Below are 26728 nucleotides of genomic sequence, written 5' to 3' on the forward strand. Positions count from 1 at the left end.
CATGTTGCCTCCTTTTCTTTTCTGTGCAAGGTATGCCTCTCTGCAGCTGCATCTGGGTCACTTTTTGATCCCTGAACTTAATTTTAGGTCCCAGAGATGGAGATTGTGCTCTGCCTTTTCTTGTTCCACACACAGTCAACAAGCACAGTCTGGGAGCTGATTGTCCCTGCTCTGTTCCCCCAGGTATCCAAAGAGTGCTCCCTTTTAATTTGCTGCCAATGCAAACAGGTCTGAAATCCTAGTGCAATTTAAAATTGCCCTGCAGAGAAAGGAAATCTTACCTAACAGCTACACATGCATTCCAAACAAACAACCTGTGCTACTTAATCAAATCTATTTGATACAAGTTTAATTAAGGATATCTTTAATCAAATTTGGAGTTAACGATTATTTTTAGGATAGCTTGGATTGCAAGAACATTACTCCTACCAAGTCAGGCTCAGTAGAGACTAAGGAAATTCAGAGGTGGGGTAAAACTTTTCAAGAATCAAACACACTAATCAAGAAATATATGATTATTTATATGATTTATGCTTCAACGCAATGTTAACTTTTCCTGCCATGAAGTAAAAACTTGAGGACCTACAGATTCAGTGAAGTGCCTCGTGGTTCATCAAAAGACCCCATACCAGGCATTTTGAAGATGCAGCTAAAATAACTATTGGATTGCTTTACCCCTCAATGTTGAGATCAGTGTGTGGATTTTTATGTCCTAGATTAGAGTGAAAGGATTTTAAAGTACAGATTAAGGTTTGCTGTTATTGCCTCCTGATGTGGGGGGTTTCAAAAGGACTGATTTTCAAATAATCTTTTTGCTGAAACTAATTGTTCATTCTCAGAACCAGGACCTGCTTCCAGGAAGAGGGGTCTGACCACTGGTACACACTAATGCTGGCTGGAACGTTTTTAGATCTGAAAGGGGTCATCTGTGGGGGTGACTTATGTAAGGTTTTTATTTTTTCAGACAGGGTTCCTCCGTATGCCCAGCTGGGCTGTGCAAAGCAGACCTTTCTAGTTGTTATCCTTGGTGTGACCTTAATGTGCCTTCGCCATATGTTTCTGCTTTTATGGGTCATGGTTTATGCCGGTTCACAGTCAGCGCCAATTTACTGCAGAAGCAGTAAAATACCAGCAAATAAAAATCCATATGAAAATGTGTGAAAGCTTCTCACTGCCCATGGATGGCACCTGGGTTGCTCTGCTTATAGATGGGACAGACTGCTCTGCATTTGCTGGGGAAAAAGGGAAATTCTTCATGTTAAGATTTCAGTTCAAGTAGCTTTGCTTACAATATGCAAGACCTATGGTGCAAGATTTATATTCACTGTTTTAGTATGAATTATTTCAAACAACAGAGAATTACTGCATGCTTTTATGGAAATGCTTCCTCCACAAGCAGATTATGAGAGTCTTGATAGTAAAGCAGGTGTCCCAGGGACACGCATATCGCATAACGTATGCACTATCTAGCAACGTAGAATATTAGCTGCTGAACAGCTTTATAGCTTTTGACCAGATTTCAGCTAATGCATCAGAAAGAAGTGGAAGGGAGCTGGTTGACATGCGATGTTAGCTGGCCCTAGGAGGCTGCAGAAGCGATGGTGCCAAACACCACCATGAGCCAGGAGTGACAGAGGCTGAGCAGGAGGTCAGAACAGTAAAGCTGCAGCTAAACCGAGGACAGGAGGGACAGGTACTGGGCACTCCCTGGGACAGGGCAGGCAATCAGCTGCACCCCAAGGGCATCGACAATTTGGTTTTTATCTGTTTGCAGCACTCAGTTGCCACTGATAAGTATAAGGGTACGCAAACACAGGCTGGAGGTGGGAACAGCAAAACCACTGCTGTTCAGGCTGCCTAAAATATTGCATTGTAAATTATGCCTTCAGCTGGCTATAAATTTACCTAAAGTTTAGTAGTTTAGATTAGAGACATGACACTTAATAAAACAAATGGTTTTACACTGCTTATGTCTTTTGCTGCCCTGTGAAAATCCACCTACATCTGGCCAAGTTACAAGCCTTTGAAAAAGCAATTCACACATGCTCTGTAGAAACATATTTAATTTCAGCATTTAATGACCCCGAGGATTGCCTCATGCTTTAGCTTGGCCTCCCAGAACAAATAAACTTATTCAGCTCGGGTTGATGGTTCAGTGCCCACAGTGTGCATCTCCTGTCCAGGCCAGGGGGTACAGAGAGCTTTTGCAATTTACAATTTACAATTTACAATGACCTTTGCTTGCAATCACAACTTTCCCTGCACCAGGCCTGGCTGCAGCAAGACATGCAGCCGGGTGTCTGCAGGCTGCACCCTTTGTTTGCAGGGCTGCATCATCCCTGCTGCTGGCAGCAGAACTGGAGAGATGAAGATTCAGCAGTGAACCCAGCTGAGAACTGGGGTCACTGGGATGGCAGGCTGAAAGATGAGGCAGGCATAGGGGACTGGAGGCAGCCGGATTTGGAAGCACCCATGGTGGGCAAGAAAATGGGGATGCTCAGGTGGAGGCCTGCCAAAGACCAGGAGTGGTCCTTTGGCACAGCCCTGGAGCAGTGGGTGCTGCTAGCCCGCTCTCCACGAGCCCCTGCGTAGGCTTGGCAAGTTGCTTAAACCAAACCTTGCACAGATGGCAAGATTACACACTGCTGATTTCCAGTCTGCCAAGCTATAGACTTGGGGGTCTAATTTCCAGAAGAACTTGGTGCTACCCTGCAACTGCAGTCAATGAGATGTGTGCTTTGGACACTTAAAGTGCTCTGCAAAACCAGACTGCCAGCACTGGGAAACAGGTGCCCTGCGTTAGAGGAACACATAGACCTTGATCTCACTCACTTAAGCCCTCCACATGCAAAATGGAAACTAAAAGAATCCTTACTGCAGTGCTACGGCAGTAAACGAATTAGCATTTAAGAGGCACACAAGTGCTGTGTTGATGAACTCCATGGAAAAGCTCAGGAGGTAATTAACAAAGGCTATCTTCAGAGCAGGGCTTGAATAATAGGCAGCAAGTATGCTACGGAGCCACACACTGAACCTCTAGAAGAAAGCAAAATACAGAGCCAGGTCTTAGCTCTTCACTGTCTACCTGGGCACTGAGTGAGGACAGAGCCCTCTGAGAAAGCACGGTACGTGCTCCTGGAGCAGGGATGCAATGAGAGGGTCGCATTTCCCCCACATGCCCGGCTGAGCAACTGCTGCTCCCGCAGCCCACATTTTGGCTTTTCCTGCTGTTGCAGTGCTCAGCTTTCCAGCCTAAAAAGCACCTCAGCAAGGCCGCTTTCATTCTGCAGTGGTGCTCTCACTACGGGCATGAAACTTCAGAGGTAGGGCCTGGCTGGGAGTAGGTGCTCTCAGGGCTGCGTCCTCCATGATATTGGCACACAGAAGTGAAGAGACTAAGATTTGGTGGCAAACCTGGTTGGGATACCGGCATTTGGGGTGACTGACATGGGAGAAAAAGGCGGACTGAAGGATAAACAGAACTGGAGTGTCTGAGCAAAGGCACTGGAGGCTGTTGGGCGAGGAAGCATGCTTGGTAGGGAAGGGGTTGGGGATGAGCAGGAAAAGCATGAGAGGTTTGTGTGTAATATTCATAAAGTGGGAGAAGCAAATATTCTTAATTATTCGGCCTGAATTTTTTTTGCTTGACTGTCATATTCCATATATATTTTTAGTAGCTCTTGCTGATTCTGCTGTAAATTGGTGCTGCCTGCTGCTGTCCTGTTGTCTTTATTAGGCCTCACTGCTAGGCCTACCTTTTGCTATGTGTGACAAGTTGCACCTTGGGTTCTTAAGGAATAAGGAACTCATGTCTGACCCAGGTGTTCTGATTCATTTTATGTGAGTGAAAAAAAAAAAAAAGTGAGGAAGGGTCATGTAGCAGAGAAAAGAGATGGAAAGGATGCACTCCTACCCACACCTTTCTCTACCCTGGACTTAGCATGTGGCTGGGGCAAGATCTTGACACAGAAAATCATAAGTGCTTCAAATTAGGTTATATCAGGCACATCCATATTGATAAATGAAGAAAGACCAAGGAGTGGCCCCATAATTCCAAGGTATGTGACACAGACTGACTCCTGGTTTTGTTGTCCTGTGTGCAAAGCATGGGGCTGTGAGCAAGATTAGGTCTGTACCACCTGTGGGAGCACACACATCTTCCAAGAGGTCTTCCTTCCCCACACATTTCATTTTTAAGTGCTTTCAGTGCTGACAAAGTACCTTTTATAATCCTTCATGTCTGCACACCTGCATTGTTTCTGTAACAGTGGGGAAAATTTGTTTTTCCCACTTAATGAAGACAAGCCCTTGAGGTGCATTGCAAAGCATGCTCCGGGGTGCTGGGCCCTCCTCTGCAGTCTGATGGGGAGGGAGGAAGGCAGAGAAAGAAATGCCCCTCAGACCTTGTCAATATGAAAATTCGTAGGTGTGATTTTTTTTTAAAAAGTGTTTTCTCCTTCTTATGTTCTGAAAAGGGAATGAATAATTGGGAGATGAACAACCCTGAGGTGCTGGTGAAATGGGAAGGGAATTAGAGGGAAGTGAGCAGATGGGAGGTGAGAGGTAGATGAATAGAGTCACACAACGTGATCTGATTGATCAGCTGCAGTGTGTCATGCTGAGAGTTTGAAGCCTCCTGCACGTGTGGAAAAAGAATGCCACCCTCCTTCTTCCTCCGCGAAAACCTCCAAACGAAGCTCAGCACAAATGTAGGATGTCTTTGCTCCTGTGGGCTGCAGCACATCCACGTTACTGTGATGGAAAGCACAAAATGAGGGATCGGAGAACTGAAGGCCATCTTTTACAGTGAGCAACTAACGATGCACTGACAATTATTATTAGCTCAGTGGAGGGTTTTAGAATTTTATTTTTTATAGGAAGCGAAAGCAATATCCAGCAGCCATCAATCCTTGCGAATTGATTCACTCCATCTGTACTCTGACAAGAGCCTTCTGAAACAAATGCAACTAGAAGGCTTGCATCCAGTCTTTTTATGCTGTTTTTTTTTTTTTGATTAAATTTGAGGTAGTTGCATTGAAACGACCACACGCATAAAGCCATCTGCTGTCTTAGATATGGATGTACATACCAACATGCAGTGCCGTCATTTAAAATATATGGTTGACCTGCTGGAAAAACAGCTGGATAATGTTGATTTTCCAGACTTCCAAATATTCTTGCTGAACAGTAAAAACACCATGGTGGTTTTGATTGACATTTTAAATGGAGCACACTCAGATGATACCTATGCTTCAGAAGTGAGAATTCGTTTCTGCTTCCATTTCAATTTTTCTCTCCCAAGGAAGGCTAACTAGGCTGAGAAGCTGGGCTAGGGAATTTTATGGCCATTGACTTCTCGATTAATTACCTCAGACTTAGTTCCCCATCCACGGTAATCATGTTCTATTTTTACAGGAGCTAAGCCTCCAGCATGTATTGTGTTAAAGATGGGCAGAGGGTCTGCCAGGCCAGGGCTCTTATCTATGTGATACAAGCAGTTGTCTACTTGTGTTAAATTTTAACTCAACCAGATCCCAAGCATTATCCAGGCTGGTTGTTGGGAATATTTAGTTGAGAAAGAAGGAAAGACAAAAGGTCTTCAATTCAGATATATTAATTTATAATTCTAAAATTGCAGCATTCATGCCACATTTCAGGTGAGTATTGAAGGTAATATGGTGTGAGGTTGCTACGATACTTAGGAAACATTGCCTGAGAAATCATGGAAGCTGTTCCACCTGATGTCAACAGGCAAAAATGCTTCAGAACAGGGGTTTGAATGTAGATAACACATGAATTATATGAGGCCCTTAAGACAGTGGGACTCTATGCTGTCTTTAAGTTTTGAGTGTCCCTATTGCAGTACTACACAAAATATGTGATTAAAACCAAAAGGAAAAAAACCTCGCCTAGTTAAAAGTGCATGACTCCCGAGCTTTAATGTGATCTCAACTCAAAGTCTAAATCATGTAGTACCAACTGGCCTGAAAGGTACAGACTGGAAGACCTAGTGCAAGATTAGACTTGAGCAAGGCAACCCCTATAGGAACTTCCCTGATGTGGCTGAGGACATCAGGTCACAGCCTATGAGAGTTACCTTACGTGCAGGCGTGTGAAGAACACAAGGATCTTTTGTTTGTGGAATTCCACTATGCACAAGGACACGGAGGCTTTGTTTCCATAAATTTCTTTATTACAGGATAATACAGCAGTGAGGAAAAAAATAGTAATGCAGTTAAAGTGGGCAGCAGTACTTTTGAAACAGAAGTCCTAGCTTTAATACTAGAGCCCGTATACAAAAATCCCTAAGTGCTGTGCAAACTTGCATATACATAGACCACTGCTTTGTTCCTTGGACTGAATGAATATGTTAGATACACAAAAGCATTATGAAACAAACATAGGGAACATTTTTTCAAAAAGTATTTGTCTTAATCTCCACAGCAAAATGTAATTATTGGTCAATTGAAAATGCTTTATGCAACACCGGCCTATTACGAATCATATTTCTTTTTCATTGAGTATAGCTATAGAACATATATTGCAGGATGGTATATAGGCCAGTAAACCATCTCTCTCACACCAAGTTATTACATTAGATTGTGAGCTGCATTGATACATATTGCCAAAATGTTCTTCTGAGTACCTGCACCGTTAATATCCACCAGAACTAAAGGATACTTTAAAAAGTAGTTTGGAATCTTGTTGAGAATTGAGTAATTTTATTTCTTTCTTCCTAAAATTGAAGTTATAACAAAGCATTTTTTCAGCAAATGAAAAACTGATGTATTTGGAAAATGGAAATCTAAACACAACAGTAGGCTGTGGTGACTTAGAAAATAGTGATGATTGTTTCAGTCATTACCATGCACTTCAGAGAGATGTCTGAATGGTTTATTTTAAGAGATGGGACTAAGCAGCTTCTAGAGAAAAAGAGAGATTTCTTATGCTTCAGAGTTTGGCATATACTAACGCCTCGGTTGGATTCCTCTTCATATTGAAGGGCTGAGCATAGCACTTGAATCATTCAGTGTCTTGAACGTGTGGGTCAGGTGGGCTGCAAGGCATTTGCTAGATCCTCCAGCTAGTTGGCTCTTGTGTGAAGAGGAGCAGTCTGGGACCTACATACACTGCTTGAAATTGCATTTCTCCCAAGTTGGCACACATCTGAGCACCAGTGCAGGGAGAAAATTGGTCTCTTGCTGGTACAGATGCTAGAAAAAATTTTGTGTAATGAGTTTAGAGCAGAGATAACCAGCAGTGGTCGCACAAGGCAGATTTGAGAGTTTTTTTTTTCATGTTTGACTTAGGGCAGAAGCTTTCCACTGTATGCTGGCAAACACTGCAAAAATCTGTAACTTTTTATACTCATTTTAGGGCAGTGGATCAGCCATAAACAAAACATTGGTGACAAGTATTAATTAGGTGCTATTTAATAATAATTTAACTTGATACTCCAGAAAAGAGAACAAAAAAATTGTGATTTGAATCCATTCTGTATTAGTTTATAAGCCACCCGAATAGTTCTTGCTGCCACATACTAGAAATATGTAAATTGCCATTTTGCATAATCTCTTGAATCAGCTTCTTTTCTATATTAAAGTGCAGCCATAAACATTATACATGTCACATTACTGTAAAAAAATACACAGTGAAAACATTTGGGCAAACACTTGCTTTGAAAAATTTGGCGTAAAATCTTCCCAGTGAGCATCCAGTTTTTGTTATTTCTCTCTTGAGATTTTTTTTAATGAAAAAAATTTTATTATGCTTTAACGAAAGCTTCAGGCATAAGAATAAGAAAAATAATCACACAAGTTATTCACAGTCACACTATTGAGTCTTGATCACGTGCTGCAGTACCACAGGATGCAATTTATTAGTGATTCTTATCAAAAGAGAATTGATCTCTAATCGCATAAAACAGCTAAGGCTTAAACTGAGGTTACCATAATGAGCAACTGGGAACTACAAACATATCCTGCAGGTAATGAGTTACCCCTAACTCTAAAAGCTATCCATAAGAAAACTGGCTCTTTAAAATGGTATGCAACATGTAAATGCTTGCTCCTGCTACCTTTGGAAAAGTTCCCTTTTAAAAGTTCTCTGTCCAGAAAGTGATTTTACTCTAAAACTCGTTGCCAGCTCCACACTGGGAGGCAACTTCTAGCCCAAAACATAGGAAATGGAAGATAATGAATCTCTGTAATACACTCATCAGTTCCTCCTTCCATAGCTCAGTGGGCAAACACTGGAGCACACAGACCTCAGAAAATGAAATCCTCTTGAATTTTCCCATTAAGTTAAACCCATTCAGCTTTTGTCACTGCCAGAAATCCCAACACTCCACTTTCTTACTCATCTGTTCTGCTCTTTTTTTTGCCCATTAGAAGCAAAGGACAAGCTATGTTTCCCACCTTGAAGACAGAAATGAATTTAAAATGGACTATCCCTGAACAAGGTTCTCTTTCAAGGGTGTAGACAAGGAGATAAAGATAAATGCCAGGATTGGGCAGCACACCAGAAGCTCCCTTGATGTCATATTAAGTCTGGTTTCTTCATTGGTCTTGGATAACTCAGGGAAGTTCTGTCCCTTAGGCACCTCCATCAGTAAAATGTGATTTATCTACTTGCCAGCCACCAGATTTGTAACAAGCATGAGCTGAGACTCACTCCTGCAAGCACTTGTATAAATTAGTTTGTTCGTGCAAAGTAATCCAGTAAGCAGTAGCAGAAGCTATGTTGCCTAGGAGGACATTATGTGCTAACAGATCCCAGTTTCTTGGGATCAGACCTTTAATGGATTTAATGAATTCTTTTATGGATTCAACGTAGTAGCTATGCACCAAATATTTTGAATGCATTTGAAATAAATATGGATTCATTTTCCTGTTCATATTTAAAAGAATGTGTCTCAAATTGTTTATATAGACCAGAGGAAATAAATAAAAGGTGATAAAGGTGAAAACAAACAAAAGCAAAAATCATGAAATGAAGCAAAATGATCCCAGTAAGTGTTCCTACAGCAGCCCTCACTGGCATGTGCCTGTTCTTGCTTTCAGGTCCCAGTCGGTGGTGGAAGCTGGCACGCTGAAACACGAGGACCTGGGGGAAAGCGAGAACACCCAGCCGCTGCTGGCCCTGGACTGAGCTCCCACTCGCCAGTCACAGAAACATTCACAGACTTCCACCATACCAGAAACCCACAGAGCACACGATACACACTTACACACGTGCACGCGTTTTGCTTGAGAACAACTCCTTCATATTTCTTGCCCAAGTAATAACTGTCACCAGCCATCCGTCTGCGGGGCCAAAGCTGAACAAAATTTCTATTGACGTGGGATGCGAAGGAAGACACAGCAGGGGTCTGTCCATATGTAAAGAACTTGTTTTAATTTTTTTTTTTGGTCTTGTGGCATTAAAATATTGGAAATGGTGGGACTGCATTCTCCTTTCAAAGAAAGCAGGAAGTGTCAGTAGAAGTTTTCCTGAAGCCACCAGCAGGGATGCTCGGTTTTATAGAAGCCAAGGTTAAAAGTGTTTTAAAGCAAGGCATCTTAAATTTAAAGTCTGTGCTGAAATTAGCAGTTTAAAGTGGTTCAGAGGGCAGAAATAGCAGCATCTACAGTGTGCTCAAATTCTACAGAAGGATTTTGCATTAAAAAAAAAAAAAATCAATGCCAGCATAATGCCATTCAACATGACACTTTGTGATTGCCTCACCCATACTGCTTATAGGGGGTCACTTATTTCATATCTAGCAAAAATTATTCTTAACTTCTGAAGCCCTTATAAAACTGTCAGCTAAGTGGAAGGAGCTGTGTGGGCAGCAGACAGACAATTTAGAATGCAATTATTTAATTTTAACGATGTGTTTTTCCACAGGCAACTCCGGAGCCTATTAGATGTGTGCGTGTGTGTGTGTGTGCGTGCGCAAGGGGGGTACTAGGGAGACCCATTGGACACATTCACCACTGATTAATGGCTCAATCCAGATTTTTTCATTTAGGTCACAATGACAAATGAAAGCTCTGCAGAGCCATTTACCCCCTTCCCTCCTGCAGCCAGTGAAAGGTGTAGGCAGAAGGGTATGCTGATTGCAGTTGCGGGCCACGGTTAAATGAAAAGAAAAACTTAGAATTAATTATTCAGTGCAAGCTTCTCCTAGAAAGAAATGTGGACAAACAGAAGAACTGAAATGCCAAAGATCAGTTTGTTATCTCTCTCTTTGCTCTACCTGCAAAAAAGAGTCCCATCCCTTCACTGAAATGGAAACCAGATTAAAGAAATAAAAGAAAAATCGTTATGAAGTTGCATGTGCAGTGACTTTATTTCCTAAAACAGTTACAACCACTGTACACACCTTTGTCTTCAATTTGATTGCCATGCACTGACAATTACTAGAACACTTGGTTGGCATCAACATATCAAAAATAATAGCGTAAACCATATATAGATAAAATGAGATGATAATAGGCAGCACAAGAGCTTTTCATACAACTCTGGAACATCCACTGAATTAATTCATAAACGATATACTGAAAGTGATGGTCTAGTTCAACTGGACATGGTCATCATTAACAAATGGAGCAAATAAATGCTGCCTTCATTTACAATATTTTAAGCCTGCACAAGCAGAAAGGACACTGACAGACTCTGTTAACACACCTGGGATTTACCCGCTTGTATACGTACAGAATAGCCTCATTCACAATAAACTTCTCCTGCAGCAGTGTGTTACTGATACAAAGCCTGGCCTCCATGGCAGCACGTCTTTAAGGCAGTGAATGTTCCCAGCAAGGCAACACAGGAATCAGAAAAAGAAGCAGACACTCTGAGGCTTGCAGGAACATTAAATAAGACGATTGAGCCCATTTATCTTTGGAATTTCTTCCATTCCCCCGCCCCTGGCATTATAACCTAGTACAGAAAACTGCTCTCCTCCCTTCCCTAGGCTCATGAAGATGCACAGACATTGGGATTTGTCACAGAGAACTTGCTTAAAGCGTAAAGTAAAACAAACAAAAATAAACGAGACAGACATTGACTACTATACTGCAGCATTAATGAAGAACTACACTTTGGTTTGCATTTTTTTCTGTTAGGACACTAACCGCGCTGTTATTGAATCTTTGTGATGACCCATTACTGTTCTTTCAAGTGGGAGATGTTTTGCCCAAGAACTGCAAATATCACTGAAATCTAGCCCTTGAAGATTAATTATTGAAGGTCAGAATTATTTACTTTTTGACTGTGACATGAATAAATAAATACAGATATATAGGGCATCATATGTAACTGTAGGATCTTATACAGACTCCGTGCTTGCAAGCAAGGTAGCTACAGGCGGGAAGGAATCCACCTCTTAACATCGTGACAAGTACATACTACCTTACAAATAGGAGGCTATACTGCCCTGCTCTGGCATTTCCCTCTGTAAATACATCTAAAGAACAAAATGTTTAATCTGCAATGGCTCTCCATTTAAAAAGCATTTCCATTCACTTCATACATTGGCATTTTCAATTTGTAAAAGTTTTTTCAACATGAAATACTGTATGGCAAAGAGGAATACATAAAATAATATACCACTTATTTGCTGCCTAATTTCCATGTTTTGCTATATATATCCTCACCATTTATGTACTTAATTCAATAAATGTATCTAACAAAAGGAGATGCTCTCAGCTCCTTGACAGGTAGGCAGAGAGTTGAATCACTTTAGTGTTGCAGCAGCTATTCACAATACACCTTGTCACATTCAAGGCACTTAAGATTGCAAATGGCCAATATGTCACTACTAAATTTAATGAAGAGTGCTACTTTGGCACACACAAATTTTGGGTAAATTACTTTGATCTATTTGTTGATTACAATCTGAAAATATAAGTAAGAGACTTCAAAGGAATGATGAAACAATCTGAAGGACAGAGTGAATTTTTATAAATAAAGCTCTAAACTTTTTACCATTGCTTTAGTGTTTATTCCAAGCTATAGAAACTAAAATGCAATATTAATTAAAATACTCCTAAGCCACTAGTTTTAGTTTAAACAGTTCTTGATTCCTTCTTTACAAACTATTTCTTTATTTTACAGAATTACAAAATATTTTATAATTTGTACTGCTTGATCACTGTACAGATACAAAAAAAGCCTCTGACTTAATTTTTTAATTTTATTTTACTATGGGCCCTTGATATAATGGGTACATTATTTCAAGTTTTGTACATGATTCTCCTAAAGCTCTCCAAAAGTATTTCTGTATGTTTTAAAGTGTGAAACAAATCTTTTCAGCTTTCATGATGACTAATTGAGAACTGTTACCTTCTTGTAGATGGAACTGTGTTATTGTTGATTTGGACAACACATTAAAGCCTAATTAACATTGCTGCCTAAAACTCACTCTTGATCAGAGAGAGTATCAGTATGTTTTATTTATTTTTAATAGTCAAAAGGAAATTAAAGTGCACACCTCCAGAAACTGGTTACAACAAATTATGGTGCAATCACCATGTGTTATGTGGCATTACAAGATTTAATTACTTAATAAAATACAAGTCTGAAAAGCATTCAATTGATGGAAATGCAAACCTGTATTTTGCTTAGTAAATGTTGCATTCTGATCATGCAGTATGTGCTGTAGTGCCTATAATACTTAGGTACCATGACATTGTCTCTGCAGTACAAAACCGCTGAACATTAAAGAAATAAGACAACTGTTCAGTATCCTTTGGACAATGAAGCCAAAGCTGTGAAGACTAAGTAACGTTAATGTCTCCTTGCATAGTACCTGTCTCTCACAACCCTTGCTAGAGATGCCACTGCTCTTGACAAGCTTGATGAGAGCTGAACATCCTAGCACACCTATCCACACCCAAACACTGGTTTTGCAGGTCAGTTGATAACAGCCAGTCATAAATAACATCAGTGCAACCTCTGGTCTGTCTTCCCTGTTAGTGTTCTCAGAAGTTAACAGTGGAGGGTCCTACACCCTGAATCTCCCACAAAATAGCCGAGGTGCAAAAATCAGCAGACTGCTTTAAACATCCATGAAGATTTATCTCTTGAAAATAAGGCCTTTTTACCATATAGTAAATTCTGTATAGCAAATACAGAGTATACTGTAAATGGTACTGTGATAAGACTGCTTCAGTATTACATCATGCATTTCAAGACAAAGAGAATACCATAAGCTCAATTAAAGGATCATTCTAGCACTCCGTAGGATGCTGGCAGCAGAAGTTAATACAAGTTAATAACCTGAAGCTCTTTGCTTTGCATTCTGTCAGAAAACCTTGAAAGACCTTGTCCATCTGCTCCAATCTCAAGGAATTCTTCATAGATATTTTTCTGCTGAATGACCATCCAACCTAAAAGGAGCCTGTGGAAGGAGGTGCCTCAGACTCGTGCTGGGTAGAAAATAGTTATCACAACACAAGCTTTTATAACAATAGGAAGAACAGCAGCTCACCGCATAACCTTAAGAACTGTTGAGCACTTAAAGATCCAGGTCTACAGATGTCACATTTGCTCAACATCTTCCAGAATCACATTACAAAATTGAAGGTTACCTGCTAAGAGAACTATTTCGTTTTAGAAGAACAACACTAAGAAGCTGATTATGCAAGTTTCCATTCTCTTGCCTCCCTGGAAATGCAAAGGCCACAGTTGGCAAAAATGAAATTTGTTCATATACAGTGTTTTCCTTCTGCTTATAGCTAGAGATGTACTTTGTATATACATTATTTTTAAAAATAGTGGTTGAATAAAAATCTGTTCATAATTATATTAGAAAAATAGGTAGAAAAAATACAAAACACACATAACCCGATCACATTATCTACAGTTGATAACATAGGGACATGTCTTATACCTAAAGCAGTTAACATTGCAACTGCACATGATTTTCAAAGTTGATTGTATGCATACATCTATAAATAACTCACATGCTGCTACCCAGATAGAAACCTGGGAAGCATTTCTTGGATGTAGTATAGCAAATCTTCTGCCTGAACATGGCCAGGCAGGTAACTGATTGGTTTTGTATGCATAGTACGGCATGGCAAAAACATCTGCACATTCCTCAGCTTGAAAAACCAGACCTATTGCTCTTTGGCTGACAAGATTTGTATTTTCAGACTTGCAGCCAGAAAAACAATACATATCAGTGCTGTATCAGTGTGGAAAAAAAAAAAAAAGAACAAACAAACAAAATGGCTTGCCCTTTGTTGTTTTTTTTTTTTAAACTCAAGTCCTCTGTAATTGTAAAATGCCATTGTTATCTCTTCTAACCCTTATAATACTAGTATTCCTCATATGCAGGATAAATTAATCCTGCATGCTTCTATTTGCATACTCTGAAGGGTCCTCTCTCCTCTGCTCTTCACATCAGAAGTAACCCGTTAAATAGCAGGAAGGGTGCGTCTCTGTTGTGCTGATAACTCAGGGTGCCACACGTCAACAATAAATATCAGGCGATAATTTTCAGCATCCTGCCATACTTCATGCTCGAAAGAGTCATCAAAAATAAGAACTTTCCCTTCCTCCCAGGTTCTGCAACACAAAAAAAGAACATGCTTTAGTGTAGTATTTGAAGTGCCATGGAGGCTCTTATAGGCAAGATATAATTAAGATACAAGAGTAAGACTCAGATAATAGTATCTGAGTCTTAATTGACATAAAGCTACAGAAAGATCTGTCTAATGAACCTTCATACTATTGAGGGATTGTTCTCTCTCCTTCTGCATAGTTATGCCCCTATGTGCCCACATACATATTCAGACATTTGCAATATTTGTTATTTATTTAATTTTAATGAGCTTAGTCCAATAACCTGGGAACATTCATCAAGCTTAGAGGTATAGTACTGGTACAGTAATCAACTTCTCCCCTTTTCTGATCAGATATATACATAATGAGTAATGGAAACTGATGGAATGATGAGCAATATGTTTTGAAAATAAATAACGCTAAATCAGTCTGCTTTTTCTGAAAATCAGAACAGACTTCAGCCCTGATCCTGCTTTATAATATCAGGGGTGTTATCAGTCTTGTCCCATAAATCCATTCAAAGCACAGAGCCTACAGATTTTTCTTCAGAGGAAGGTTGTAATGACATAGCATACGCTAGGTCAGGTTATATACGGTTGAAGCTGAACTGAAAGGATGAGACCACATAATGTAAACCTCTTCTGCTTGCCAAGTAATGCTAAGGCAGAGATCACTGAATGGGACCTAACTACTCTGGGTGAGCATTCATTGCTACGTGGAAAAGCCAGGTTTTAACAGTGAAATCTTTCCAAGATCTGCACCTCTGTTAGGCACAAAAAGAGAAATATAATTTATTCAAACTGGCTTATTTTTGAGAAACTCCATTGTTTAAAAAAAAAAAAAAAAGAAAATGATTGGATTTAAAAGCAATGGCAAGAGCTAATAGAGAGGGGGAATATTGATGGTTGAAAGAATCAGCACTCCTTTCAACTTTATGAAATATAGAATCACAAAATAATTAAGGTCAGAAGAAACCTCAGAAGATTATCTGTTCAAAGCTTTTGCTGACAGCAGATCTTACTGCAAAGTTAGATCCAACTTTGAGGCTAGACGAGATATCTCAGGTTATTATCTACTGGATTTTTGAGTATCTACAGCGATAGACATTCCATCATCTCTTCTAGTGTTTCACCAGCCTAAGAGTGAACATTTATTTCCTTGCGTCTGTTATGTCTCAGAGAATCATAGAATATCCTGATTTAGAAAGGGCCCACAAGGATCATGGAGTCCAACTGCTGCCTCCACACAGGACCACCCAAAAATCAGACCATGTGTCTGAGAGCATTGTCCAAATGCTTCTTGAACTCTGACAGATTCAGTGCTGTGACCACTGCCCTGGGGAGCCTGTCCCAGTGCCCAGCCACGCTCTGGGTGAAGAACCTTTTCCTAACACCCAGCCTGACCCTCCCCTGCCGCACCTTCATGCCATTATTCATGTCTCATTCTATATCTACACACCTCCAAAAAGAGTTTGTCTTGTGCACAGTCACCCATTGTTAGCTGAAGACAGTAACCAGGCTCCCCTTTAGCCTTCTCTTTTTCAGGCTCCGAACTAATTCTTTGAGTCCCCTCAGTAGAGGACTGGAGCATGTCAGCTTTTTTATAATGTCAGCTTTTTTAAACCTAATCAGCTTTTTCATTTTCAACCTCCACAGGAGTCATTTTAGTTTATCGGTGACTTTCTTGTGCTGAAGAGCCCCCAGACTGAACACAGAACTGCAGCTACAGTATCTCGTGTTCAGAAGAGAGGGAAAAAAATTGCTCCCTTCAAACTGCTTTATCAAAATGACAGCACATATTGCTTGTCCTCTAGGACCTTCAGTCATTTTCTGCAAAGCTGCTTTCTATGCAGTCATCATGCACCCTATATTGTTGCAAAGTGTTAATCTGTTATCAGTTAAAGGGCTTTGCATTTGCCTTTGAAGTTTCCTTTGGCCCACTTCTCTATCCTGTTGAAATCTGGATTCATAATGTTGAGAAGAGGTTTAGCGCCTGGTTAACTGCAAACTCAGTACTGAAAAAGATCGGCATATGATCAGTGAACATTAGGGATAATGTCACCACACTGTAAAATGTCACTGTGCTAGCCATTTGTCACTTGTCCCTCAGATCTCAGACTTGGCTTCTGCACTTGGACACAGCAGCTGGTTGTGTGTTGCATGGTTTGTCTATCGTAAATTCAAGCAGTGCTATGAAAAAAGCAAATTTATTTTGCATTGCAACAAGACAGAAGCATGAGTCTGATTATTCATCCAGTCTCACCCGAAAGAGTGTAACAGTCAGTCAAGTCAGTAACAGCCTATGTTACCTTCTAAAGTCACTCTACAATGACTGCATAATAAAAGTTTTTCAACAAGATCCCTTGGGAAGCAAAGCAGCCCATGAGGATTGATGCCCTTAAAGGGAATTAGGAACTGTGAGCAGTAGTGATGAGAAAGAAGCAAAGATATCATAATCAAAGATGGAAATATATTGCTTGGCTCATTCATGTGTTCATTCACATGGAAATTTTCTTGGGGAAAAAAAAAATCGGGGTGAAAATAAGATTCAGAGTCCTAAGCCATCATCCTAAGCCATATTTTTGAACATTTAACTCAACAAAAGCAAAAATCAACGTTTATGGGGCTGTGCTGTAATGTTCTGAAGGGAAATGGAAATTGAGATAGAAATGATCATCTGACTGTATTTAAAACAACTGTGGACAACCAGCGTAACAGTGAAAAATTCACACTGTCTTGCACGTGGACATCAGACACGAACGACCACATAACGAGCCTTTTGCAGGTTTCAAGTATAATCCTGTGCTTTTTTTCTGGTACCAAATCAGCTTTCCAATAAATAAAAATGTTTTATGTCATACAGGCCCTGAGTCTCTGCTACTGCACTAGAATTACATTGGTATTATTCCAGTCAATGCTGCAATGTGGCAAAGAATCAGGCTTTTTTTTTTTTCACCCCCTCTAACTTAAATCAAGCCTGAACAGCACTGCACTAAATAGCCTGAAAGTGTAGCTCAGTAAAGGACAATAAAAACTCCAAGCATCCAGATGAAATAGCTTCAGAGGTTAAAAACAGGGATCTATCATTTGCATCATACTGGGTCGGGCTGTTTTGCACAACAAAGAAGAAGTCATAAAGTTGACAGAACTATTAGCCCCTTTTGGGTAGATTACAAAAAACACCATTAGTATGCAAATAAATATTTTCCAGATGCCTTCGTGGTGTGAGAAACACTTCACAGTGGGACCACAGGGAGGATATTATTCTTGTCTGGTGCTGAGCCACTTCGGGATAGGGTTTTATGTCACCTGCACGGCTATTATTTCACCTGTCACAGGTGAGATCTTGGACCGACTTCTGCTTAAGGTTGTAATTCTGCAGCTTCGTTTCAAAACATGATTACCATGTCTCACAGAGATGTTTGATTTTGATAACTAGATATTATTTACCTCCCATTTTTGTGCACTGTACCCTGCACTTTCCAGAGCTGGGACTTCAGAATGGCCCAACGACCTAAAATTAGTATAGCTGTGCTGAATAACAACGAGGTGCACAAGCTCCTAGCAGCAACATAAAGACTCCTCTGCAAGTGATGGAGTAAAACTCAGTATTAGACAAAGCTGAGTTGCGTGTACATCAAAGGATGAGCTGCATACTAGCATCTCCCCTCTAAACACCTACACTGGGTGACACAGAGGTAACTGGGCACAACATTCTCATTATTTCTCCATCTTGTACAAGCAGCAGTGGGACAGGAAGCCAGAAAAGGATGGCATCAAAGCACTGACCCCTGATACACTAACCTTCATGCTTGAGCCAGCTGAAGTTAGGAACCACTAGCTTCCTACTGCTCTGAACCACCAGGAGAGGAGGAACTGAAAATGCTAAAGATATGTTTTTCTCCTGACATCATTTCTTTCCACAGTAGTTCACCCACCTCTTTCACGGAGAAAGGGATGTATAAAAAAAAAACTTTTTGTTAATAGTGAACATACTTTCAATGTTTTCAGTGAAAAAATCCTGTCTTTGACTATGAATGTGTCGCTCTTGCCAAAATCAACTAAAGCTAACACATTCCAAAACAGGCTGTAGTCAGCTCTTGAGTGCAAGTTTTACATTTCAAATGAGTGAGTCCGATGCATAAGAATGAGCCAGATTCAGAAGCCTAGACACTGAAGTGCTGTCTGCAGCATACCAGCAGCAACATACATTTTTCCACTTTGCCCTGCCACATCCCTGATGCTGAGGGGCTGTTGCTACCAGGGGGGTGTAGTTATGTTCATTTTCCAAACCACCATCCCTTCTGCTCAGATTAAGACAAAGAAGGGTGGCCAGCCTAATGAGTGGTGAGCTGTGGATACCTGGTCTCTTGGGAATAGATAAAAACCACCGCTTTGTTCACACAGGCCACTGAACAGCCACCTAATGGTAATTCCTTTCAGTTAAGACAAATCTGAATTCATTGTAGTGTCCTGCAGTGAAAGTACCCCACATCTCCCTATTAGTCCTCTAAGCCTGTTAGCTACCTCTGCCTCTATCCCAATCTTAATCCCAATCATCTATCTTAAACTTGTTTTGGATATTGAATTGGAATGCTGGAAATAAACGTTTGTCACAACCTAGGTAGTGTAGGTTTTATAGCTTATTTAATAGTCTGTCACAGTCAACATTATGTTGGTAGGAGCCCTAACACATCTATAGCGACATTTTTAACAGCTGGATATTTGTATCCTCAAAAATTCTAAAAAATTCTTGTAGTTATTTTCAGATGTGGAGAAAAAGAACCAACAACTTTGCTATATATTACAGTCATGCAGGCAGGAGTGGATTTCTCTATATCAAATACAGCTGTACATTAGCACTACGAAAAGATTTCAAAATTAACACTTGTTGCACTCAGATGCAACAGACAAAACAAAATCTTCCAGGTAGATATATAGAGATATATAAATATTAAGCATTATTAGAAGTCCACATAAGTCTCAGCAAGTTAAGTCTTCAAATAAAAAAGTAATATAGTTAATACTATATTTTTCTGTGTTTAATAGTACCATGTAAAAACCTATCCCATTCTTAAGTTTAGGATTTTCTCATATTTCTCAGGGGAGTATATGCTCTGATTATAACATCTAAGCCATTGCTTTTTTTTTTCCTTCTTGTTTTTTTGTTTTTTTTTTTCTTCCCAAAAAACAGAGACAAAACTGGTTTCCAAGTCAGCATAATTTATCCCTAAAGGGGCAAGAATTCTTACTCAAAATGTACTTTGAATAAACTTGCTACCTGTGTAACTTGTTGTGCCAAACACTTTATAGATGTATTCATCTTAAAATCAACTTCAGTTGGAATATTTTTAACTGAGTTACATTGAATTAGAACAAATGTTTCTGCTAGAAACAATGCTTCTGCAGAAATACAGTAGTAATTGGTCACAGAGGTGAGAACAGGGCTATAGCTTAGTCTCAGCTTTTGCTGAATAAGTGAAGAATTCTAAGGCAAAAAATAAAATAAAATAAAATGGACACCTCTGTTGGCAAGTATATTAGATTGGCATTGTAAATGTAAACACAGACATTTCATAGACTAAAAACAATGTTATTTCCACACTACAGCAGAAAAGAGCAGCTTTGTTCCCAAAGATCCTTCTGGCATTGTTTGACAACTGACATTTATATGTTGTAGCAAGAGTGAGGGTGTAGGTTGCCTGTTTAATGAAATATACAGCACCTCCTGATCAGTGAAACATCTTTTTTTTTTCTTCTTCTCTTCTTTTTATTACATGCAGCATCACAACTTCTCAGGGTTGGGAAAGGTGGGGGAAAATGAATGACCAAAGTGGGGGGGGAGGAGGGAGGGTGGAATACCTGTTTTCCTGGGCACACCGAATTCTGCAGCCTTCTTTAGGTATCACCAAGCCCAAATGCATCCTTAGCCGACAATTGGTGGGCCCTGTGTGGGGCCATACATGAGTCCCTGGATGCATTACAGAATACTTGATCTGCAAGAAGAGAGAGAGGACTTCAGCAAAGCCATTTTCACAAGCACACTGCTACACGTTCAGGACTTCATAACATCTCATCCACGAGGACCAACCAAAACTGCAATGTCACCTTTTGTTAGTCTCAGCAACAACTGACTGATTTCACATCCTGAAGGTGTACAATACTACAAAAAGCAAGTCTTGCGGTGTGCATGTGCATACTTTTTGTTTTGTTTAAAACAATCAGAATTGGATGAAATGGAAAGATTTACAGACACGCTTGTTTAAAAGAATGGACCACAGGAGGCACAAGTCCTGTGTTAGCTGGTGGCCTCTCTCAGATGACAACAGGGTTGTGACGGTCACTGGCAGTCTTGGCTGCAGCAACTATAGGATGATGGAGTTCAGGTTCATAAGATGAGGGAGACAGGCAAAAAGCAGGATCACTACCCACAGGGTTCAGGAGGGCGGACTTGCTCTCCTGAAAAAAATCCCATGAGATACACTGCTGGAGAGAAGAGTAGCCTAGGACAATAGGTTGATTTTTAAGGATCACCTCCTCCAACCTCAAGAACAGTTTATCCCTATGTGCAGGAAGCATGGAGATCCTGAAAAACTGAAATATAGAAAGAATACATACAAGAGAGGAAAGCATGGTTAGATCAACCAGGAAGAATACAGAGACACTCTGTGTGTGCAGGGAAGAGGCTAAGAAAGGCAAAGATAATCTGGCGTTGAATCTGGAGATGAAAGCAAAAGGCAACAAGAAAGGTTTCTACAGGTACATCAATAAAAGGAAGTCTGGGGAAAACGGGTCTAGAGATGGCTCTGCTGCTGAATGTGGCAGGAGATTTGATGACAAAGGACATGGAAAAGGCTGAGGCACTAAACACCTTCTTTGCCTCAGTCTTTACTGTTAAGACTGACCTTCAGGAATCCCAGGCACCTGAGAACAGCAGAGAAGCCTGAACCAAAGACTTACTCACAGGTTAGGAAACATTTAGACAAACTCAACAAATTGTTTCGTTGACCCTGATGGGTTTTACCCATAAGTGGCGAAGGAACTTACTGATGTCATGAATCCACGCACAACCTCTGAAATGTCATGGTAACCAGGGTAGGTTCCTGAGGACTAGAAGAAAGCAAACGTTGTTCCTGTCTTCAAGGCAGGCAACAAGGACGATCTGAAGAACTACAGGTCAGTCAGTTTCATCTCAGTGACAGTGAATAATCCTGGAAGCCATTTCCAAACACATGAAGGAAAAGAAGGTGATTAGGAGCAGTCAGCATGGATTTATGAATGGGAAACCATGCTTAACGAGCTTTCTACAGTAAGATGCCTAGCTTGATGGATGAGGGGAAGATTGGTGGGTATTGTTTATTTCAACATTAGTAAGGCTTTTGACACTGTCTGTAGAATAACATCCTCGTTGACAAAGTGATGAAGTAGAAACTAGGTAAACTGACAGTGAAGGGGATGGAAACTGGCAGTTCAGCCAGGTTCAAGGAGTTGTGATCAAAACACAAACTCCAGCTCACCAGAGGTATACCCCAAGGCTCAATACTGGGTCCAACACTGTTTAATAGCTTCACTAATGACCTGAATGATGGGACAGAATGCATCCCTTGGCAAGGACAGAAAATTGAGGAGAAAGGGTTGATACACCAAATGTTTTTGCTGCCATTCATAGGAACCTTGACAAGATGGAGAAAGGAGCAAACAGGAATCTCATGATATTCAACAAAGAGAAATGAAAAGTCCTGCACTGGGGAGGAGTAACCCCAGGCAGTACTACAAGCTATAGAACAACTGTCCGGAAAACAACTTCACAGAAAAACAGCTCAGGCTCCTTGTAGAGAACAGTTTGGACGTGAGCCAGCAACGTGTTCTTGCAACAGAGAAAGATAACAGCCTCCTGGGCTGTATTAGGCAGAGCCTTGCCAGCAGTTTGAGGGAGGTGATCCTTCCCCTCAGAGCTAGTGAGACATCTTGCGCGCCCAGTTCTGGGCTACCCACTACAACAGAAACATGGACATCCTGGAGCAAGTCTAGTGAAGGGCCACAAACATGATTAAGGGACTGGAACACCTGACATATGAGGGGAGGCTGAGAGAGCTGGGACTGCTCAGCCTAAGGAGAAAGCTCAGCAGGGATATTATCAATATATATAAATACCTGATGGGAAGAGTGAAGAGGATGGAGCCAGACTCTTCTCAGTGGTATCCAATTAAAGGCAAAGAGGCAATGCACACAGATTTGGGAATATGGGAAATTCCATTTAAACATAAGAAAAAAACACCTGTTTTTACTGTAAGGGCGATTGAACACTCGAGCACGTTGTCCAGAGAGATTGTAGAGTCTCGATCCTTGGGCATTCAAAAGCCTGTCTCGACAGTGTCCTGAGCAACATGCTCCAGTTTACCACACTTTGAAAAGGGGGTGGACTAGAAGATCTCCAGAAGTCCCTTCCCTTTCTGTGATTCTACAACCCAATGAACAAGAAGGGTGAATATCGTGTAACAGTGGTGAGAAGCACCTTTTCAACTGAGAAATCTGCATTTCAGGATAGGACAAGGTAGCTTTGATAAATCTTGCATTTTAAGACATTGCTAGCTCTCCAACAAAATGAGCACAAGAGAATGTGTATCTAATGCCTTAGCTGTTCCCACCATCTGAGGTTTCATCTTACCAGCAATTCCTTATAACAGCAAGCGATAAGCTCCAGTGGCTGGGGTGAACACAGATGCTCTATTCCACTGCCTCTGCTACAGTGAGATACGTTAGGCTTGATTGCCCTGTCAGACCCTAAAGCAACCCAAATAACTGCTACTGCTGGCTATGCAGAAAAGTTATTCATACCCCACAGAAATACTTTTATAACCCCAATAATACTTGCCTTGTGGAATGATTACTGCCATGTATGCTATCTGCCCACACAGATCAGTCTAGAAGCTTCTGTGAGTCTTATATATACATATGTGTGTGTGCGCGCGCGCTCTATTCAAGTATTATACAAATATTTAAATATTCGTGAATCACAGACAGGTTATACTATGGTTGTAAAGTAAAACTCTGACAAGTTTTACCCTGGCATATTGGGATGAAAAAAATGATGAAGAAAACAGTAACTTTCCTCTCTGGCATAGATCTATTTTCAGCTGTGGTGCGACAGTTTTCTTGGGGTTAGCCGTACTGACTGTGATGACCTCTTAAGTCACTTAGGACTAGGTTTAGTAAGTTATTACTATCAGTTGACCCATGGTAAATAACTACTTACCCAACATGAGCTCCCTGTGATCACAAGGGAAAACGGTTTTACTAAAAATTCCATAGAAGAGCTTCAGTTAATATATTTTATCTTGTATTTGCTGAAGGCTATTACAGTATTAACTTCATTGTGTGTCTGAGCCATCATTGAATATATCAAGGTCATACATTCCTCTGTACACATTTCTTAACATCACCTTCTCACAGCTTTAGGGATTTGCAAAAATGAAGAAGTTTGCCAGGTACCTGCCCTCTTCGGCAGCCTGTAGCTTCTGGGAATCTTTCCAATAAAGCACAAGTTTTCGGAACACCTTTGCAAGCATTCTCGTTTTTTCTTCCTGGTGAAAATAAGAGATCGAACATTCAAAAGTGCAATGAACAAACAGCCCCTTGTTTTCTACTTTGCAGAACAGCAACAAAGCTGTCCAAGAGCTGACACCAAAAGAGGTAAATAATATCATACACATTTTACAAATTATGCAACAGCAAGTGCTTACATATTATATCAGAGTAGCCTGCCACTTCTTTGGTTTTGAATTATTTGTGAGAAGCAGGCTTTCTACCATTTTAAACATGATTCTAAAAGTATGGTTATGCTTTTATTAATGATTAAGTAGATCATTAAAGTATAATCATTAAAAAGACAAAAAATGCCACCAATATGATACCATTTCAACATCTGATTATATTTTCGTATACCTTGGCTTTTAGTATTTTATCTTACAGTACTCTTTCACGTGTAAAGTCTTTTAAGAAGTTCAGGTCATTCCAGTAATTGAGCCTCCCACTGCAAAGCTCAGAGACAAAACAGCAGGCTTATTAAAGCTCATATTCTATTTGCCCATACCATTTCTGAATGATGGATCTCACCTAGCTGGCAACACAATATTGAGAATATGTCTTCTCCTGCTTTCCTGTCTTCCCTCAGGCTGATCTGCACATGCATTACCATGCAAAATTTTGGCAGCCTTGCCAGGAAATTAGTATTACCCTCAAGGGATTCTTAGAAGTGCTCATGGGCTACATGGTTTAGAATAAAGAATTTTTGTTCACTGTTGCTGGGGTCTCAGACACTGTTTTATCAGATCCTTTCTTCTGCAGACTTAAATAACAGGTACAGTGATTTAAAAAACTATTCCAGAAAAACTGTATTGATACTCCTTATTACACTATATTGATGTCAGAAAGTGAAACTAGGGAAAGAGAAATACAAAATGCTTTACCTTGTTGCCATAAAGTAAACTGACTCCAGTCTCCCTTTTCTCGCAGATTCTCATCCTCAGGCAAGAAGAGGCTTTTTTTCTTATCCATCACAGCCAGCCCCTCATCCCGAATAAGTTTCCAATTTTTTTCTAAGGACTGTTGTGAGAGCCATGTTAATTCACTGAGAACTTACTGCATTTTGCTTTAGTGTCTTATTTTTTTTTCCGCCATTATTAACTTTTTTTTTTTAAATTTAAAAGTACTTTAAAAAAAGAGTTCATCGTTATCAAGTTTCCTTATGTCAATTCCCTTATGACAAGTTAAGGCAGGAAACCCAACTTTCATAGTATTCTTCAGATTCAATTACATTTGTATTGTAAAATTTCAGTAATCCCCAGCCTCTTGCAGATTAGGCCTCACTTTAACTTGCTTTTTGATTAGCCTAAGGGCTCTTTAACAGATCATTTTTTGTTGCAAGCTAAGAAGAGTACTGATCTTCTTAAACATAGCACATGCTACCTGGAAGCACTCTTGAGACTAGAAAACCACTCACACAACCTGAAACTCCAAGTGTTGACAGAACATCCTAGTTCAAAGAGGACAAATGCAAACATGCTACTTAAGTTGACAGTTATGATTTAAACCTTCGGAAAGGTTTGCAAAGATTCACTTCCACATTCTGATGCTATTGGAAGAGATCAAATACAACTTGAAATGCCAGGTGACAATTTATGGATACAACCATTAAAAATGTGTAAGCTGCTGTGTACTTCACACATACCAAACCCACAAGACTGTGGAATTAAGATTTTTGTTCTCTGCTGCCTTAGGACATTCTACCTGTAGAAATCAGGTACATTAGAAACCTTGTATTCTACCAGTAATAAGTCATTTTAATGTTACAGGAAGATAAATGAAAAACCCACTGTGTAACAATGGATCTGGATAATAATGATGTGACTTCCATTTCCCACCTGCTTACGTTACTCACTCAACCTTATTTTTGGTGAATAGTTTTCATTTTTCCTTTGTGCTCTTGAACAAAGCATTTCTGTAAGACATTTTCAATCAATTTCAAACTGAAAATAGGCTAAGGTGTGTTCCCACATCGCCTCTTTATACGATGCGTAAAGCTGAGTAAAACTCCAAAATCTTTGTAACACAGGTCAGACGAGGTAATATAACAGCCCCTTTTCAGCCAAAAGGTTATTAGCTTTTCACCATTTAAACAGTTGCATTTTCCACTTCATTTTTTTTCAATTAAAGGACAAGCTGATCCTGCAAAGTAGGTGGTACATTGATATATCATAAATGGCTCTGAAAACAGCCACGGCTAGAACACGATATCTATAATATGGTGACCATCTCCCAGTACAGCAAGCCTAAAAAGCCTAAAAAGGCTAAGATCTATGAAAATTAGGATTGTGCTGGTGTTATTACTCTTTTTCTTCCTAGCAAACTGCGTTCTCTCATCCATCAGTAAAGGGGAAAAGCACTCATTGTTTTTCCTGCTGCATTCATCCTCTTCTCTCCCACTGATGAGTTTCCATAACACTCCTTTAATAATTAACATTAAGTAGAAACACTTTCAAGAATATCTTCCTAAAACTGTTTTTTTCTGAAATGCAGGGTACAAAACAGACTGAAAATTTCCATGTAATCAGAGAGAACAGGGGAACAGCGCTGGTACTGATTCAGCACTATCATTTCTACACAAGGAAATACCA

At 40.1% G+C, this 26728-nt stretch overlaps 2 protein-coding genes across 16 annotated transcripts in view; one reads left to right on the forward strand and one right to left on the reverse strand.

The window, feature by feature from the left end:
- Window positions 1-9699, forward strand: part of CLVS1 (clavesin 1) — a 104325-nt gene extending 94626 nt beyond the window's left edge. Inside the window, exon 6 of the mRNA XM_040545727.1 lies at window positions 9063-9699. Within this exon, the coding sequence (XP_040401661.1) occupies window positions 9063-9150 (88 nt within the window). The 3' untranslated portion in view covers window positions 9151-9699. The remainder of the gene's footprint in view (window positions 1-9062) is intronic.
- A 613-nt stretch (window positions 9700-10312) lies between these two features.
- The window catches only part of ASPH (aspartate beta-hydroxylase), a 116719-nt gene continuing 100303 nt past the window's right edge, over window positions 10313-26728 (reverse strand). For all 15 annotated transcript variants that reach the window (XM_040545720.1, XM_040545712.1, XM_040545722.1 and 12 more), the window contains 4 exons: window positions 25022-25157; window positions 24045-24136; window positions 20415-20548; window positions 10313-14556 (listed from right to left, as the gene is read on the reverse strand). In XM_040545720.1, coding sequence (XP_040401654.1) covers window positions 14406-14556; window positions 20415-20548; window positions 24045-24136; window positions 25022-25157 — 513 coding nt within the window. In that variant the 3' untranslated portion in view covers window positions 10313-14405. The remainder of the gene's footprint in view (window positions 14557-20414; window positions 20549-24044; window positions 24137-25021; window positions 25158-26728) is intronic.

Source organism: Cygnus olor, chromosome 2 (assembly GCF_009769625.2).
Source record: "Cygnus olor isolate bCygOlo1 chromosome 2, bCygOlo1.pri.v2, whole genome shotgun sequence".
Taxonomy (NCBI): domain Eukaryota; kingdom Metazoa; phylum Chordata; class Aves; order Anseriformes; family Anatidae; genus Cygnus; species Cygnus olor.